Source organism: Vanessa cardui, chromosome 11 (genome assembly GCF_905220365.1).
Source record: "Vanessa cardui chromosome 11, ilVanCard2.1, whole genome shotgun sequence".
NCBI lineage: Eukaryota > Metazoa > Arthropoda > Insecta > Lepidoptera > Nymphalidae > Vanessa > Vanessa cardui.
Window position 1 is genome coordinate 9154222 of NC_061133.1, and position 17938 is coordinate 9172159.

General features: G+C 31.1%; 4 protein-coding genes across 5 annotated transcripts in view; 1 reads left to right on the forward strand and 3 right to left on the reverse strand.

Moving 5' to 3' along the window:
* Positions 1 to 4289, reverse strand: part of LOC124533460 (plasma membrane ascorbate-dependent reductase CYBRD1-like) — a 65778-nt gene extending 61489 nt beyond the window's left edge. Inside the window, exon 1 of one of the 2 annotated variants that reach the window (XM_047108745.1) lies at positions 4240 to 4289. The gene's annotated coding sequence lies outside the window, so the exon portion shown is untranslated. The remainder of the gene's footprint in view (positions 1 to 4239) is intronic. The other variant, XM_047108744.1, reaches the window with a different exon arrangement.
* Positions 4290 to 10005: 5716 nt separating this feature from the next.
* Positions 10006 to 14332, reverse strand: LOC124533607 (25S rRNA (cytosine-C(5))-methyltransferase nop2). The gene is made up of 6 exons (XM_047108995.1): positions 14101 to 14332; positions 13607 to 13798; positions 13079 to 13287; positions 11331 to 12695; positions 10826 to 11007; positions 10006 to 10637 (listed from the first exon to the last, which is right to left on the reverse strand). The coding sequence occupies exons 1-6, from the start codon at positions 14198 to 14200 to the stop codon at positions 10061 to 10063; spliced, it is 2625 nt and encodes an 874-aa protein (XP_046964951.1). The 5' UTR covers positions 14201 to 14332; the 3' UTR covers positions 10006 to 10060.
* Positions 14333 to 14739: 407 nt separating this feature from the next.
* Positions 14740 to 15923, forward strand: LOC124533725 (peptidyl-prolyl cis-trans isomerase H). Its single transcript, XM_047109177.1, has 3 exons — positions 14740 to 14912; positions 15168 to 15344; positions 15552 to 15923. Exons 1-3 carry the CDS (start codon positions 14829 to 14831, stop codon positions 15843 to 15845), a joined length of 555 nt encoding a protein of 184 aa, XP_046965133.1. The 5' UTR covers positions 14740 to 14828; the 3' UTR covers positions 15846 to 15923.
* A 195-nt stretch (positions 15924 to 16118) lies between these two features.
* On the reverse strand, positions 16119 to 17779 carry LOC124533724 (coenzyme Q-binding protein COQ10 homolog A, mitochondrial). Its single transcript, XM_047109176.1, has 3 exons — positions 17484 to 17779; positions 17265 to 17390; positions 16119 to 16766 (listed from the first exon to the last, which is right to left on the reverse strand). Exons 1-3 carry the CDS (start codon positions 17546 to 17548, stop codon positions 16301 to 16303), a joined length of 657 nt encoding a protein of 218 aa, XP_046965132.1. The 5' UTR covers positions 17549 to 17779; the 3' UTR covers positions 16119 to 16300.
* Between the last annotated feature and the right edge of the window lie 159 nt (positions 17780 to 17938).

Consider the following 17938-nt stretch of genomic DNA (forward strand, 5'->3'; position numbering starts at 1 on the left):
GAAAGCAGCCGACTACAGTACCCCGAGCAAATTTCTTACGCAAAAATATATTTTAAACCAAAGTGTTTAGGTACAAATTTCTCTTGCACATTCGGATATAAGTTGAAAACATATTTATCAAATATAATTTCCGGTATAAGAAGACGATCTTGGTTAGAGGAAATAATATTATTCGACATCATTGTTTGTTAACACAAAAATAATGATTCTTTTAAGAATCTATATTATATGAAACAACGTTAGCTAATTTCAAAGTCATATTTCTTCACTAGAAGGTTTCAAGAATAGATTCAAACATTAATAACTTCTACGAAAAGTATATTATTAGATAAATATTTTATAATGTTTATTAATAAAACAAGTGCAATATTAATGAGAACCCTATTTCAAGGGATTAAAATTAAGTTCAGAACATCAGAAATTCAAGTGATCATTAACCTGGGACCGCAACGTCTATTTCGAACGGATCCAAAGTAAATATTTATGAAAAGTCCGAGCTGTGTGGTCCCTTTCATGGTAGTACTTTTCACTATGTTTAAAGCTCCTGCATTTTGTTGGATTATAATAAGTATTACGCAATAACTGAAGATTATGGAGACATAATTAAAACAGCAGATGTCACTGAGATACTGGAAGGTTAATGACCTTAGCAACGAATCTGCATTTAACGTTCTGAATTTGATTTATCTTGCAAAAGAAACCAGCATAAGATGATCAAATTTGTCATGAAAGAGATTTGTATATTACGACATTCGTAATTTTAGCTACTGTATAATTCCTTGACATTTTTGATGACATACATGTACAAGTACTTCTTTACGCGATTCCCTTGAGACATTGAACTATTTATACAGAACTTCTATGATTTTCGGTGGCTAATTTACACCTACATTTGCACAAAGCGACGGTACAAAAGAGCTTTAATAAAGGAAGAATAAAGCTATAATGAAACCTTACTTAAAATGGTTTCGTATTGAAAGCACATTTCAATGTTCTAGGAACTAGGGCACGGTGTGGGCTCGACGCGGGTTGAATTATTAAAAAAGGAAATGAAAGAAAACATTTAATTAGCGTTCTGTAATCCACTTCATTTCGAAGTTATTCTCGTCGCAAATATAATATTTAATTTCGTTAAGGATTTTATTTGATTTACAGAGAGTTTAAAACATCGTCTACAATAATTATACTTATGTCTTCTTTTAAAATTACGTTCCTATTTTATATGTAACTAGCGATCAGCTCTGGCTTCGCACGGGTACGTATGATACGGCTATGTATTATTATTATGACCAAATTACATAAAATAATTATAAATTGTAGCCTATGTATTATTCTGATGTATACCTATATTATTGTAAAATTTCTTCCAAAGCCGTTCAGTATTTTTTTCATAAAAGAGCAATAAACATACATCCATTCTCAAACTTTCGCATTTATATTATTTGTAGAATGCACAAATATTGCATAAACGTGTTTTAATAATATAACTTAAATGCACAACATTCAGTATTGGAGTATTAATTTTAAACTATATTCCGTACTCCCGATTGTAGGAAAGTTGGAACAATTCCAAATATAAGGAATATCGTAGAGAATACAATTGTATTTTGCACGTTTTGTATGTAACAATCTGATATAAGAAACAGTTAAGAATACAAAGTGCAACGTAAGAACGAAATGAAAGTTAAGAACAAACTCTATATAAAACAAGTAATACGAATATACATTTATGGGTGTTTTTTAAAATCGAAGACGCGAAGGAACGACATCCCACAGCTATTCCTAAGGTGTGTTAATATAAATTGATCCAGTTTCACATAACTCCATTTAATATTCATAAAATAAATAAAATAAAAGATGTATGTTGAAAAAGTCACCTATAGTCTAGTAGACGCATCTATAGTCGATTGAACTATAAATCTGTGATGCTCTGAAAGAACACGGCTATTACACAAGATCAACGTTGTATGGATTTGACTAGATGAAATATTTATTTTGATATTTTGACTATAATACGTATATTTTTGTAAATTAATAATAATTATTATCATGTAGAAAACACCTCTTTTAAAACGAAGTCAAGAATTTTATCAAAAATATAATTCAATAACGTTTCATGAAAAAATCATCAGTCATTTTTAGAAAATATGTTTACTGTAAGCAGTATATTTACAAGGAAAACATTTCCAAACAATGACAACTCAATAGTGTAATACTACGAGAAAGTAAAAGTGGCAGAACGGATAAAATCGGCATGCTGCCAGCTGGTCATTCACGAATTTTATAGCCAATTCGACAATTGCACTGGGGAAATGGGTGAGGCGTTAAAACGTTTGACGTGTGAAATACAATTCGGTATAGTGAAGTTGTAAAACGATATCCGGGTGCTGGGCAAAGTGGGAAAATGTACTACTATTATATAGAGTTAGAAAATTTACTACCACGACATACTACGTGTACTACATAAGATAACACTATCATTATCATTACATAGTATAGAACAAAGTCGCTTACCGCTGTCTGTCCCTATGTATGCTTAGATCTTTAAAAATACACAACGGATTTTGATGCGGCTTTTTTTTCCATAGATGGAGTGATTCGAGAGGAAGTTTTTTGTACAGAATTCATGGACAATATAGTAAAAACACTGATAATTTTAGAAGTTTCTTATATGATGTTGTAAATAAACCATTTTTTTATATTTGATTTTTCATTTATATAGCAATGCGAAGCCGGGGCAGGTTGCTAGTATATGATAGAATTGCAAATATAACAGAAATCGTAATATTAATTTATTTTTGTTTTTACTTGTTAGTTTATAAGAAATCTATTTAAAATGACTGCACCTAAGTCATGATATAAGGTTAATATAACGAAATCTAATTACATTAATACTATTACATCTGTAACACATTATATTTGTATTTATAATTAATTGTTAATCATTCGTATCATCGATGATTATAAAGGACCTGACATATATACAATTTTCAACTCAATAAATGTTTTTCTAATAGTGATTGCAAAATACAGTAGAGCATGCGCGTGAGCCGTGAAAGTATGATACGCGGTGTGCATTATTTGTTTTAGTTTATCAAGAACTGCATTCGAAATTAGACTTGCGAAGAACGTAGAACGAGATAAAAATCTTTCAACAAATAGAAAAATCAATAAACAATAGTCGTATTTATACAATGAACTATACCTACTTGTAATCTATTTATATTATACGAATAAATTTTTAAACTAAACTAGTTTTTAAAAGATAATTCACCGTGTTTATTAACTTCACGATACGTATGCATTCATAACATTATGAAGTAACAGCAACGTGAAGCGAGCATAATGCCTAATTAAACACGAAATGGTCTATGAGTTAGATGTTTCTAATATAGATATTACTCGTGTAATCTTTGTTTACACCGCACCGTAACGATTTCAGTGAAAGTGAATACAATGCTATACAGCATTCTAATTAATTATATACGTATCTGTTTGATTGCATATATAGTTTGAGTAGACTTAATGAAATAACATACCAAAATTTTCCTATTTGTTTTCCAAGAAATAAATATATGTTGAATTATTCCCATAATTGAGAAGCATTTTGTTAAAACTATTTCATATAGTTTCACGTTTAATACGGTCTTCATTAATCCAATAAACCTTCCAACTTTCTGCCAGGTATTAACACTCCTGTGGCGTATCCCCGTGGCCTATTTGTTCCAAGTGCTCTCATCTACACTTGTATGAGGTGCACGGGAAATGTTGCGGGCTCATTAGCATCGGTGTAATATGCGCCCCTTTACTGAACCGAGCGAATTTCTTTATCGCTTTCTATTACATCACAAGATAAGATATTTTTAATTGAATAAAGTAATATGTTATATTTGAAATATATGAAATTATAATACCTATTTTTAATATAAAAAAAATACTTCCAGTTGAAATAGAATATAAAGAAAAATTAAGTGTGAATCATAATAAAATAATAGTTGTTAAACAGCAGGCTATTACTTGCACCGCTTTATGCGTCGGGTTGAGATAGCGGACGGCGAGGGATGCTGCGCGCTACAGCCTCCGTCACGGGCGTAGTACGAACAAAGCGTCCCGCCCTTCCCGCTTCCGACCGGTGAAAATTCGCAACACAATAAATTAAACCCGCACTGTAATTCTCAATGGAGTCGAAACGAATGCTCGGAATATTAATTAGTTTTTATATTATATTTAGTAAGATACTTGTATTTGTATTTAATGCGTGGGAGCGTATGTCGTACGTGTGAAGTCGACAGCGCGGCTAGCGAGATACTGGCAGCCTCCGAGCGAGGGGGCGCGGGGCTGCGCGGACTACGCTTTCATTAAGGACAATCGTAGCACATAGCTACGGTCGCCGCCCGGCTCAGATAAGCTCAGATTCGAGCCCCCGGGGTTATTTGGAACACTAGTGTACCGTCCTCTAAAGCCAGGATACGTTTGGTGCACACTTACTATAACATAGAATGTACTTAGATGATTATAATATATATGTATATTACACACCTTAAGAGTAATACAAAATTATACAGTTCCTTTTTTAAAAACCTTTTACGATTAATTAAATATATCTTGATATAATTACTGAAACCATTTAATAGGGATAATATTGATAAAAAAATTAATTTATATTCTTATCAGTTATTAGTCTGGCTACAAACGTGGACTGAGTCACGGATAAATTAAAAATTAAAAATCTCTTACAAAATCGTTTTTGTAAAACTTTATTAGATTTTAGTGTTAATATCTCAAAGTTACGAAAGATTAAAATCCTGAAACTTTAGCTAAGCACTTATCAGTCTGGTATATACTGGAACTAACTAACTAACACATCTATAACTACTCGGACTAACTATCCGACTACCTAATGAGGTCGGAGTAACTTTATACATGTAAATTTAACTACTTAAATCGAAAAACATTTTTCGTCGTACTTTTTTAACTAAAAATTCAGATATAAAAAGCTCGTAACCCTTTCAAAAAGGCCAAATATATTATCCTGTACTTAACCTAACTAATCCAGTTAGGCAGGTGATATTTAGGATATATTTGTATAATATATTTTAAGAACAATGTAGCCAGTTTATAACATAATTGGCTAGTACACGCTAATTCACCGCGATAAATTAATTTCTCGAGGAGTTTTCATTTCCCAAGTGCCGATTCAATCTTCATTATATATTTCTAATATTTAGAATACATTTTCAAACGAATTGTTCGTTTAAAATCTTGTTTATCAACGAGTGTATATTTATTTAATATATATATTTATTTATATATTTATTACATTACTATTATATGTATTCGGCTGAACACTCATACTGTGTTGCATTCTATTTTCTTAATTATTTTTTTTTTGAGATTTAGTCGTCAATTATATTTTTTTCATTTTATTCTGAGTGTTCTCATTTCTATTTAAATATATTATTTAACTTAAATCCTAATTTATAAGAAAAAAATATTTTCTCAGACGGGAAAAAACCGCTGGTGATCTGGGCAACTATATTCCAAAATAACATTTTAAGAAGCTCTTAGTGAGTTTCAATTTGTTACACTGTTCTTTTGAAATAGATTTTAGAAAACCAGGCTCCAGCCTGGTTACAGCCTACCTTCCAAGGTAGGCCACCTTATGTTAATCCTTACGTCCTTTGCAATTGAAACGTACAAATGCGTTTTTCCAGCGAGATTAAAATAGGAGAGCTTAGGGCAGCTGTGTTCACTCCTTACTATAATACCGCAATATTATAGTTAGGACATTTTTTTTATTAAATACTTATACTTAATTAAAATATTTATAGTATTAATAATAATAACCCTAATTAACGACATAAAAATGCAGGTTATACTATGAAAAAACTCTAATTCAAAACACGGACATACAAGTCTGTGTCTGTGGAGAAAGTAATAATAAATCTCTAATCTATAATATCTAGCCAAATAACACGAATACTTCTTGACTCAAATATTTCGATACATAACTCATAAGTTACTTAAATCAACCACATGCTTAGACTTCTTTGAGCCGGCAAATACAAAAAAAAATTAAAAATATAAAATTTTCTTTACATGGACTTTAAAACAGATTTTCAAATTATCAAATTTTTTTAAAACAAAATATACCAAATTTGCTTTGACCATTTTCTAATTTGCTCTGAATGTCTTCAAGAATATATCCTCCAAATAGTCTTTTTTGTAATAAATATATTATGAATACTCCTCTCCATTAAAACTTTATGATCATCTGACAGGTCCTGGTATTGAAAGAGCAACCTCGTTAATACAGGTAGAGTTCCATGTGCCACATATGCTGGTTACACCTCAAAAAATTTTGTTGACCTCAGGCAGCGGAATACCCTAAATGATTAGCACCCGAATGAAAACATGAAATACTTATAGTATATTATGAAATAGAATTAATAGATTACCTACAACCACTCTTTAACGTAATTATGATTATTCTATTACTGTACGAAGTTTATGCACGTTCAGTTTCTGAATGCCAACTGTTCTAGTGCAAGTTATTCAGTATATAACATGTACATTAGCTGGCGTTTGTTTGGACCACGTCACATATTAAACTACATTTCAAAACATAACTACAAAAATATAATATAACCTTTGTCACTAAGTTATCATATAATCTAATACAGACTATAATTATATACTTCTCTGTACACCAAAATAAAATAAATAAAAAAGTAGGCGAGGAATTCTATAGACAGGCTAGAAAAAAAATTTTGGAATAGAATTTCCTCAAAATCATGATAGCAGGAATAAGTTTTGTTAATAAATTCGACACAGCGCTTACGCGTAAGATTAAGAGTTTTTGGATTTAATGGAATATTATAAATTGTGCCAGAATGTATTTACAATGAAAACCTTAAATTTATACAAATATGAATTTAAAATAGTTACTGTTTACACCTTGACCGCGTGGAGTAATGGCAAGAACAACAACAGCCTGTAAATTTCCCACTGCTGGGCTAAAGCTTCCTCTCCCCTTGAGCAGAAGGTTTGGAACATATTCCACCACGCTGTTCCAATGCGGGTTGGTGGAATATACATGTGGCAAAATTTCTATGAAATTTGACACATGCAGGACTTTTTCCTTCACCGCTGAGAACGAGATGAATTATAAACACAAATTAAGCACATGAATATTTTGCCTGGGTTTGAACCTGGAATCATCGGCTAAGACGCACGCATTTTAAGCACTGAGCCATCTCAGCTCTCATGGCAAGAATGCTAGAAGTAATTTCCCGTTGAATCATAATTCCAAATCTCTTGTCAAAAAACGAACCAGCCCTCCCGTCACCAGTGAAGGCCATAAGGCGAGGTGTTATATGTACCTCAACTTCTAGAGGACCTGTAATAGTGAGAAGGCTATATACAGAATTAATTTGGAGTTGCCAATGATTCTATAACTTGACCGTTGACTAGCTTAACTTTGAATCCAAATAAACTAACTGCTTTTTAAATAATTATATGCTTGCAATCCAAACACATTAATAATTTTACCTCACTAGCATTGTCGACTATTTCATGAGCGAAGTGACTAGAAATAAGATCGCAGATTCCAAAGTCCAATGTCCAAACAACAGGTCAGGTTGGTAAAATTATTGGGATAAATCAGTTATTGGGTATATCTGTCGAAAAATTCTCAGCAACAGACTGAGTGAAGAACACTCCTCGGAAAGCACGTAAAGTCGTTAATTCTGCACTGAAGTATCATTTTAAGAATTGTTCGTGCTGGACTTGCCAGCCAATCAGATTATGGGACTAACTAACAGTAAGTGCACCTGTGATTCTGCACTCGCGTGTACTCTTATATGTACTGAGTCCGAGTGTAATCAGTCAAGACGACATCATATTAATATATAGATGTAGACGTGTATTCAGATTTCAGAGGTATATATTTTTTTAATGAGAGTATCTAATTCTTAAAATCGTCAACATACAAATAATTTAGCAAAGATATTTTCGTAATTTACGCAGTTTTGTAAATCTAGAGGTACTAAGACATTCATTTGTTTTTTTCTAAACTACTATTATTATACAATTGTTAAAAATATCTAAACTCACCGCACTCGATGTAGAATTGTCAAAAAGTTATATTATATCCTACTAGTATTATAAAAGCGAAAGTTTGTGAAGATTCATGTATGTATGTTTGTTAGTCTTTCACGAAAAAACTGCTGATCAGACTTGGATGATTTTTTATAGTAATATACGTTATACATCAGAATAACGCATAAGCTACAATTTATAATGATTTTATGTAGTTTGGTCATAATATAACGATAAATATCAAGTTACCGTGCGAAACAGGAGCGGGTCGCCAATAATATAATAAATATAGAAAACAGTAGCCGTACTATGTCAACAACAACAACAGCCTGTAAATTCCCACTACTGGGCTTAAGGCCTCCTCTCCCTTTGAGGAGAAAGTTTGGAACATATTCGACCACGCTGTTCCAATGCGGGTTGGTGGAATACACATGTAGCACATTTTCTATGAAATATGTCACATGCAGGTTTCCTCACGATGTTTTCCCTCATCGCTGAGCACGAGATGAATTATAAAGTTAAATTAAGCACATAAATCAGTGGTGCTTGCCTGGGTTTGAACCCGCAATCATCGGTTAAGATGCACGCGTTCTAACCACTGGGCCATCTCGACTCACTATGTCAACGTTCTAGGAATTAAAAGTGCAGTGCACAGAGCAGTGTTCTTAGGCAAAATAACATAAAATTGTGCATTCAAGAACCATGAAAACGAACCAAATATTAAATAATTAGGATTGTTGACTTAAAGAAACAAGTGAATTATATTTGATTCATTAACTATTGGAGCTTTGAATCAACGCAATAGCTTTATTACCGCGTCATAGGAAAACTGCCATATATTGCCGTGCAATTTTTTTATGATAACGTTTTTAATAGCAAGTAATAACAACAACAGCCGTAAATTTCCCACTGCTTTGCTAAGTTATAAGAAAATCGACTGAATTTTGAAAATTCAATCACCTACAACGTTGAATTTGAGAATATAAGTTTGTGGTTCGCCATATAAGATATGTATATTGTGCTTTATACTTCATCTATTGCAGACATTGTTTTGTTAGCAGGGTTATACAGATATTGCACCGTAGCCGAGCAAAAGTAAGGATATGTCCATTGTAGGTTACCTTTACAACGAAAATTTAATTTTCGCATAGAACACGTAAATCTCTTTGAAAATTCATCAATCTTTATAAGTCTACTGAAAGAATCATAATAACAATCAGGTTACAATATTTAGTTCCGGAATTATTACAACATTATTAGAGTTGAGATATAATAAGACACTTGCTACTTAGCTACCGAATAAGAGCCAAGATAACCCTTAGAACGCGTGCATCTTAACCTATAATTCCGAGTTCAAACCCAGGCAAGCACCACTGAATATTCATGTGCTTAATTTGTGTTTATGATTCATTTCATGTTCGGCGATGGAGGAAAACATCGTGAGGGAACCTGCATGTGTCTAATTTCATAAAAATTCTGCCACATCTGCATTCCAACAACTCGCATTGGAACAGAGTGGTGCGATATTTTCCAAGCCTCCTCCTCAAAGGCTTGAGCCCAGCAGTGGGAAATTTACGGGCTGTTGTTGTTGTTGTTGTTGTTGTTACCTTTAAGTGACTTACGTATGGTGAGCTCTACGTTAAATTATATTATCAGCATGCATTAGTCTTACACTGGGCACGAATCGAATTACAGCAAAGACAGCAGAGAAATATAAATTAGATTACAATTGTTAGGTCTGCTTTATTTTTGTTTATTTAATATTTTATGGTGAGTGGCGCACCTTTGTGAGTGAATAAACCTATATCGTTATTGTATTGTGGACGATAGATTGTGTACAGACTACAGACACACAAAATCCTTTATATTTTACATTAGAAAGGAGAACATACAAATGATACAAAATTAAATAAAAAATACATTTATTAAGCATGGTCCTAGTATTATTATTTATAACAATTTAATTTTTCTTAACCTTATTTTTATTAAACTTGTTTGATATACTTCCATTACTTGGCTTTGGGCCACCAGATTTTTTTTCATTCAATTGTCCAACCTGCTTTTTTTTCTTCTTATTTTTAAGTTTTTTCGATGCGGCTATCTCTATTTTGTCGGTTATCTTTGCTTCATTTTTATTGACAACACTAGCTTCTGGTTTGTTTATTGCTGGTTTGTTCTTCTTTTTGTTTTTGTTTTTATTTTTTCCTGGACTTTGATTTTCTGTAGGTTTATTTACAACTTCAGTTTTCTTTTGATTCGACTCTGTTTTTGGTTGCGGTGCAACTGGAGCCTTTACTGTATTTTCTTGAACTTTTCCTTGAGGGGTTTTTACATTGGGTTTACTTTCATTTCTTTCATCATTTGGTTGTTTTGAATTTTGAGTGCCCTGTTCACTTGGACCAACTGGAGTTTTCTTATTTTTCTTCTTATTACGTTTTTTCTTTTCATTTTTAGTGTTTGCCTTTTCATCTGTTTGTTCTGCATTTTGTTTTGTCTCTTTTGTATTTTCCTTTTTTACGTCTTTAGTTGATTTTTCTCTGAAAGATAAAATTACAATATTGTTAGATATAATCACCTGAATAATTGTTTTTACTACCTTTCTTTTATATAAATATTATAGCAATCAATCATTGTATTAGTAATTATTTACATACAAATGAAGACTTATTTGGTCATCTCAATAGTACACACCGAAAGAAAAATTGTATCAGTAATAAAATTATACCTATTAACAACGGCAGGTTTGCTCTTCTTATTATGTGGCTCCATTTTGTTGTTCTCTGCCGGCCTTTTCGCTGGTGCTTTTATTGCGTCCGATTGTTCTTTAGGTGTTGCATCACCATTTTGTTGTACTTCTTCACCTTCCTTTACTTCCTCTTCTTCCTCTTCATCGTTTACGGCTTCAGGCTGTTAAAAAAAATCTCAAATTATTTACGACAATAAGTACCATATTTTAATATTAAAGTAAATAAATTTTATTTATTGATGTGCTCTATAAAACAGACAGAGCAAAATGTGTCTGGTCATAGGCCTTATTTTTAATTGATTTATTTAAAAAAAATTCACTCATTTAGTTTATGCCTTATAATTCTATATCTATGAATACTGTCTCAACATATAAACATAAAAAATCCATAAGTAAAATAAAGCACTTTTACATTTTGATCATGACACCAACTAAACATATATAGAAATAATTACAATAAATGAATTATGATTAACATACTCACAATGACATTAGAGAATTTCTTTAATTTCGCTACATAAAATCCATCCATGTTGTGTGTGTGTGGGTAGAATCGTTTAGTTAACTTTAGTGATGGGTGGAATCTGTGATGTCTGTATTTGACAAAACCCTCAGTACCAAAATCAAGACCGGTTGGGACTAATTTTACATTGCGCCTTTTTAATGCGTAATTTACTACCCATTCGTTTTCTTCTGGTAATATAGAACAAGTTGAATATACAATGTAGCCACCAGTACTAGATTTGGCATTACAGCAATCTATAGCCGCTAACAACAACTGTCTTTGCAAATTAAAGCATCTTTGAATGTCCTTTTGATCCTTTGTTGTTTTAACGCTAGGATCCTTTGCAATAACACCGGTACCAGTGCAAGGAGCGTCAAGTAAAACCCTGTCAAAACCTTTGATTACATCGGGGAATTGTCGACCATCATAGTTACAGATAACTGCATTAACAACTCCCAATCTATGGAAGTTACCAACAATAGCCTTAGTCCTCTCCTTATTGGCATCATTAGCAAATAGTGACCCTGTATTTTTCATAATGGCAGCAATGTGCGACGCTTTACCACCGGGCGCTGCACACATATCTAAGATTCTCTCATTTTCTTGAGGCGCTAACGCCATAACAGGCAGGAAACTTGATGCTCCTTGTAAAATATAATGACCAGCCAAATACTCAGGGGTAGCACCAATTGGAACCGTTGAACTGTAAATCACCAACCCTACTTTACTCCACTTTCCAACTGGATCCAAATTCACACCCCTGTTTATAAGAGCTTGAGCTAAGTCACGTCTTCTGGTCTTAAGACTGTTAGTTCTTATGGTTAAAGGCCGAGCAACTTCGCTCGCTTCAAGAAATTCTACTAACTCTTGAACTGGGAACATTTGCATTAAAACCTCCATTAGAAATTCATTATAACTGTAATACACACATAGATCTTTTAATAACAAGTCCGTATATTCACAACGAGACTTGCCCTCTTGTTTCAACCGGTTAAAATCTCCCAAAACTGTAACAACATCTTTTATTCTCTGATGGATATCTTGCAAACTAGTTGGATTGTCTAATTCCTCCTGACTTGGAAACGCAAATACATCCTGTTTAGCAATATTTAGTTGTAGTTCCTCATCTGCCAACTTTTTGTCCAATTTCTGCTTCTTTTTCAACTTAATATTTGCTTTTTCTATGGGCAGCATATCATCGTCACCCTCATCATCATCATCATCTTTCTCACTAGAGTCAGAGTCATAAGTCATTTTGTTTGAAACATTTGTGTCATCTTCATCATTATCATCATTTTCTTGCTCCTCATCTGTATCTACAAATAGGTCATCAAGTTTGCCAACCTAAAAATATTAGAAATTTATTATAATATTGTAAGCAATTTTTGCAAAGCTTGGCATTAATAAACATAATATATTATTGTTATTCCTCATACAACAATCGATTTTAGCTCTTTATTCTGTAATCTATACTAATATTATAAATGTGAAAATAACTATGTCTGTCGGTCACTCTTTCACAACCAAACCAATGTACCGAATTTGGTGAAATTTGTTATGAACTTGAACTCCAAGGATGGGTGAAGGCTATTTTATTTCTAACCTAACACATGAAAATCAACCCCTAATATGCGAAAGAAGCTGCGGGCAGCAACTAGTGTTGTATAAATACATTTATTTAATTTTGATTTATTAAAACTCATTTATATAATTTTCAATAATGTTACCTTGTATGATTCTTTGCTCGATTTTTTTTCAACTCTAGGACCTTCATCATCTTCGTCAGACTCCTGATCTGGTTCATCCTCCTCTTCTGACATTTCTTCATCTTCTGACACATCATCAGGCTGACTGTCGCTGTCAGCTTTTGTTTCCTTGACATTTTTCTTATTTTTTGGTTTTAATTTTAACCATTCTTTGTTATCATCAGTAAAACCTGTTAAAAAATATATTTATAGCAATCAATATACTTAGACTAGTTGAGAGTGGATTTTAACATAACTTCTTATTTGGTAATATTATTATTTTGCTATGTTACGGTGAAAACTACAGGTCTCAGTTTTGCAATTAAATTTTACAGAATCACAGTTCATGATATTTTATTTACAGTAAAAATTTGTGAATAAGCTAATTTTAAACTTAATCTTTTACCACCTTGTAACAAAAAACATATATTATATACATACATTTAATTATCCACTATCATTTTAATATTATATTATAAAAATTTAATGATTTAGTATATGTCAATATACCTTGAGCATTTTCATCTCCTGAAGATTGATCTGATTCTTCAGCTACTATTTTCTCCTGTTGTTTGGCAACATTTTTCTTAGCTTCTTTTAGAGCCTTCTTCTTTTCTACAATTTCCTTCTTCTTTTTAACTCTACGAGCAGCCCTTTGTTTCTGTCTATGACTTAACTTTTTTTCTTCTTTATCATCGTCCACTAAAATTCAATGACAGTATTAAAAATTTAAATATTATAATTTCATTTATAACAACTGAAATTTCTTACTGTTTCTTATTTAGACTGATATTATGTTTTGTAAAGGGAATAAAGAGGCTTCATAATGCGCCAAATATATATACTTTAAAAAAATAATAATACACGTGTTTTACAACTCTTTAGTCATAACTCTGTTTCGTTCATGTATAAGTTCTAATCATTAATTTTATGTAATATTATGTTTCCTTATAACCATAACATATAAAATAGAACTAAAACTTATAATAAAAATAAGGACTTACAGAGTCCTTTCTTAAATACAGGATCGGGTTGTTTACGGGCTTTTCTACCGGGTCCCTTCTTTACCTTCTTCGTTTCATCAAATTTAGCTTTACGACCCATTTAAATGATGGTTTTGTGTTATTAATATTAACAATTATTCGAATATATTAAAAACTACTTTAAATATAACCACTATAAACACGTGTGGATCTCAAATCTCGGGAACATTGACAGTTTAATCGTATTTGACAGAAGGAATGACAATTATAAATAACCTCAGATTATAACTACATAATATGTTTCGTTTTGCGTAAAACACGTCGGTATTTGGAATGTCATACAAAATATACATATATAATTTAAATACATATCTAAGCACAATTTATGTTTAAATCATATAGTTAGGTTAGTATAAAAATTGCAGGTTTATACGGTATTCAATTTCTCAATGATTCAATTAAAATTATCTATTATTATTATATTATATATTATTGGATATTACCTTCTTGATGTTTATATTACATAAAATATGAAGAAATTAATATTCATAAAACGCTTATCTTAAATAGAATTTTTAGCAATCTAGCATTTTTAGGCTGTTTAATAACTTTTGTTTTATCTAGAAACACTGGCTATTTTGTTTACATCTTATTCATGTAATTCATGACATATTATTTTATAGGTTATATTTTTAAAAGTTTTTGTAGGTGTTTCATTTGAAAATTAATATAGCTTATTCAATCCCAAAATGCCTACATGGAACCAAATTCAATCTCAATTGAGAAACCCAAATAACCCAGTTGTATTTTTTGATGTCACCGTCGGAACTACGGTAAAAAACAATAATTATGTATTTCATTTTTGAATGAAATAATAATTCTTTATTTACTATAGTTATAAACTTTGATTAGCGTCTGTTTAGTTGAAAACTGGTATCTCTTTCGTTTTCATTAATTAGATTCTCGTAAAAGGAAGAGAGCATTGTTATAAGATTCTCCCTTAGTAATCATTTCTTAGCTACTTCGTTCATGTTTATGAATCTGTTTGTAGTTACATAGCTAGCAATTACAACTGTTGTTTATTACAGGAAATAGGCCGAATGATTTTTGAGCTATTTGCAGATGTAGTGCCAAAAACCAGTGAAAATTTTAGGGAATTTTGCACTGGTGAATACCGGCGAGATGGAGTTCCATTAGGATATAAAGGAGCTACATTTCACCGAGTAATTAAGGATTTCATGATACAAGGTGGAGATTTTGTAAATGTAAGTAAAAAGTTTTGTTTTTTTATTATAATGATAACATTTATTACAAAAATTAAAAAAAACCCAATAAAATAATATACTGTACAAGTATAAGATCACAGTAAATTGTAGAAATTTTGTAATATTTATTTTATTTTTATACCAGATATATTCCAGATATATCTATAGTTTAAAAATATTAATATTATTTTGTAATACATATTTCAGGGTGATGGAACAGGTGTAATGAGTATTTATGGAGGAAGTACTTTTGCCGATGAAAACTTTGTGCTTAAACATGATTCACCCGGCCTCTTGTCTATGGCTAACAGTGGCAAAGATACAAATGGATGTCAATTCTTCATAACATGTGCAAAGTGTAACTTCTTAGATAATAAGCATGTTGTGTTTGGAAGAGTAATAGACGGTTTACTTGTTATGAGAAAAATTGAAAATGTACCTACAGGTCCAAACAACAAACCGAAAATACCAGTAACCATATCTCAGTGTGGACAAATGTGAAAATAATGTGTTAATACAATTAATTATATGTTTAAGAATAATATAACAAGCCAAGTAATAAGATTTTTACTTTCATAAGATACATCTCATCTTTTTAATTATTGAACTGTAATGATAAAAATTTAACTGTTTTAAAATTATTGTAATTTCCCCTCTTACTAAATTTATGTACATTAGATACATATTTCATATTTTTTAATATATTTTAATAAAAAAAAATTCTGAATTTGTAATGTCAGTAACAAGCCTAAATCAAAATTGTTTTAAAAAAAATACTGTTGACACGCAAATGGTAATTTATTAATAACTAATTGAAGCTTTGCTTCACCTTATAATCATTTAAATAAATATTTTACAATTCATAACATCATACAACTAATAACAGATTATATAAATCAAGTTAATCATAACTTTGTAAGTTTGACATTTCGCTAGGTAATAACTTAAGCCCATTGTCAACTTTTTAGTGTATTACTATTCTGAAGAAGGTTTGTCGGTGGCATTGTGGCCGGGCCGTGTCTCTTTCCAACTTCTCGTATAAAAGCTCCCTCCATCTGCCTTGCAACTTGGTCAAAAAATAAATTCGATAAATGTGAATGAAAGGCAGAACGAAATTCAAATGTTATTTGAAAATCAACAACACAAGACTGTTGTTCTCTTTTCAATCCAGGACTAAATCTCCATAGTGTCAGCAAGTGATGAAAGAGTCGCCCATCTTTACATTCAGCTTTAACTAGATATGGTTTTACTAATGTAACATAGGATGTATAACTCTCATTTATTGGTGGAAAACCAACAATTAGGTCTGCTTTTAGGTGATCAGTTGTTTTTGTCAACACAACTGATTGTTTACACCATGGAACAAACTTGTAATAATTCTCTACATCTGAGACAACTTCAAACATTTGTTCCATTGTATACCTGAAAATAATGAAATTTATGTTCAAACCATTCAACTGTTTAAAATGAATGATCAATTATGATAATCTCTTAGAATGTTCATATATGTCATCCAACATTTGTGTTCATTATGAATCTTGTCACATTTCATGACTTTATACAATTTCATTACTTGAATTGATTCATAAAATAATTTTGATAACATAATTATTATTAATTAATTAAATTAATGAATTGCTCATTAATTTAATTAATCAAACACCAGATTTATTGATTTAGAGCCATTTATCAGTCATTGTATAAAACATATTCAATATCTATTGCTATCTTTTGTTTGAATAAGATAAATTTTCTAGATCAACTGCAGTTAGAGTAATGCACTTTAAGAGTAAACCGAATGAACAGTTCTACAACAATTTGACATAAAGTAATATGTACTAAACTTGTAATATTTATTGAATGTATATTTGTGATATTGCTTATATAGTAAAGAATATAACGTAATATAATTTGACTTACCCGACTAACTGTCTCCCACAGTATTCTCGTTTTCGACTAGATTTAGGAAAATTGAATAATGTTCGTTTTTGATGCTGTGATGTATGACAATGACAATCAATATTATTTACGTAATGACCCTGAAAACTGAAAGAAAGGTTAAAGTTAGATACATCAAATTATAAAGGGTTTCAGTAAACATATATAGTAAACAACAAACTATATTTTAATAAAAATTACCTATTATTTTTTTGAAGGGAATATAATATCACTCGCCCTAGTGAATAATATTTCGAAAAATTCATTTTGACATCGATTTATTTTTTCTTCAACTATACAATAATCATTTTATTATACCTAAACATTATCATACATAGACAAACTATGTAAACTATCGAATCTCAACATTATAACAAGTCAAAACTATAAATTAATTTATTAAATGAACTAACATTGCTTTAATAAATCAATTTATATTTGCACAAAATTCGCATATAGTAGCTGCGAAATAAACTGTCAATAACATTGACATTGACAAAATAAATGTGTTCTATGACAGTTGATATCCACAACTCCGATAATCAGCACAGATTAAAATAAAATAGGTTTTTATCTGCACTGACTACAGAGATAAAAAATGGAAGAGATAAAAAGCTGAGAATGTAAATTTTCCTACCCTTTATATTGTTCAAAGA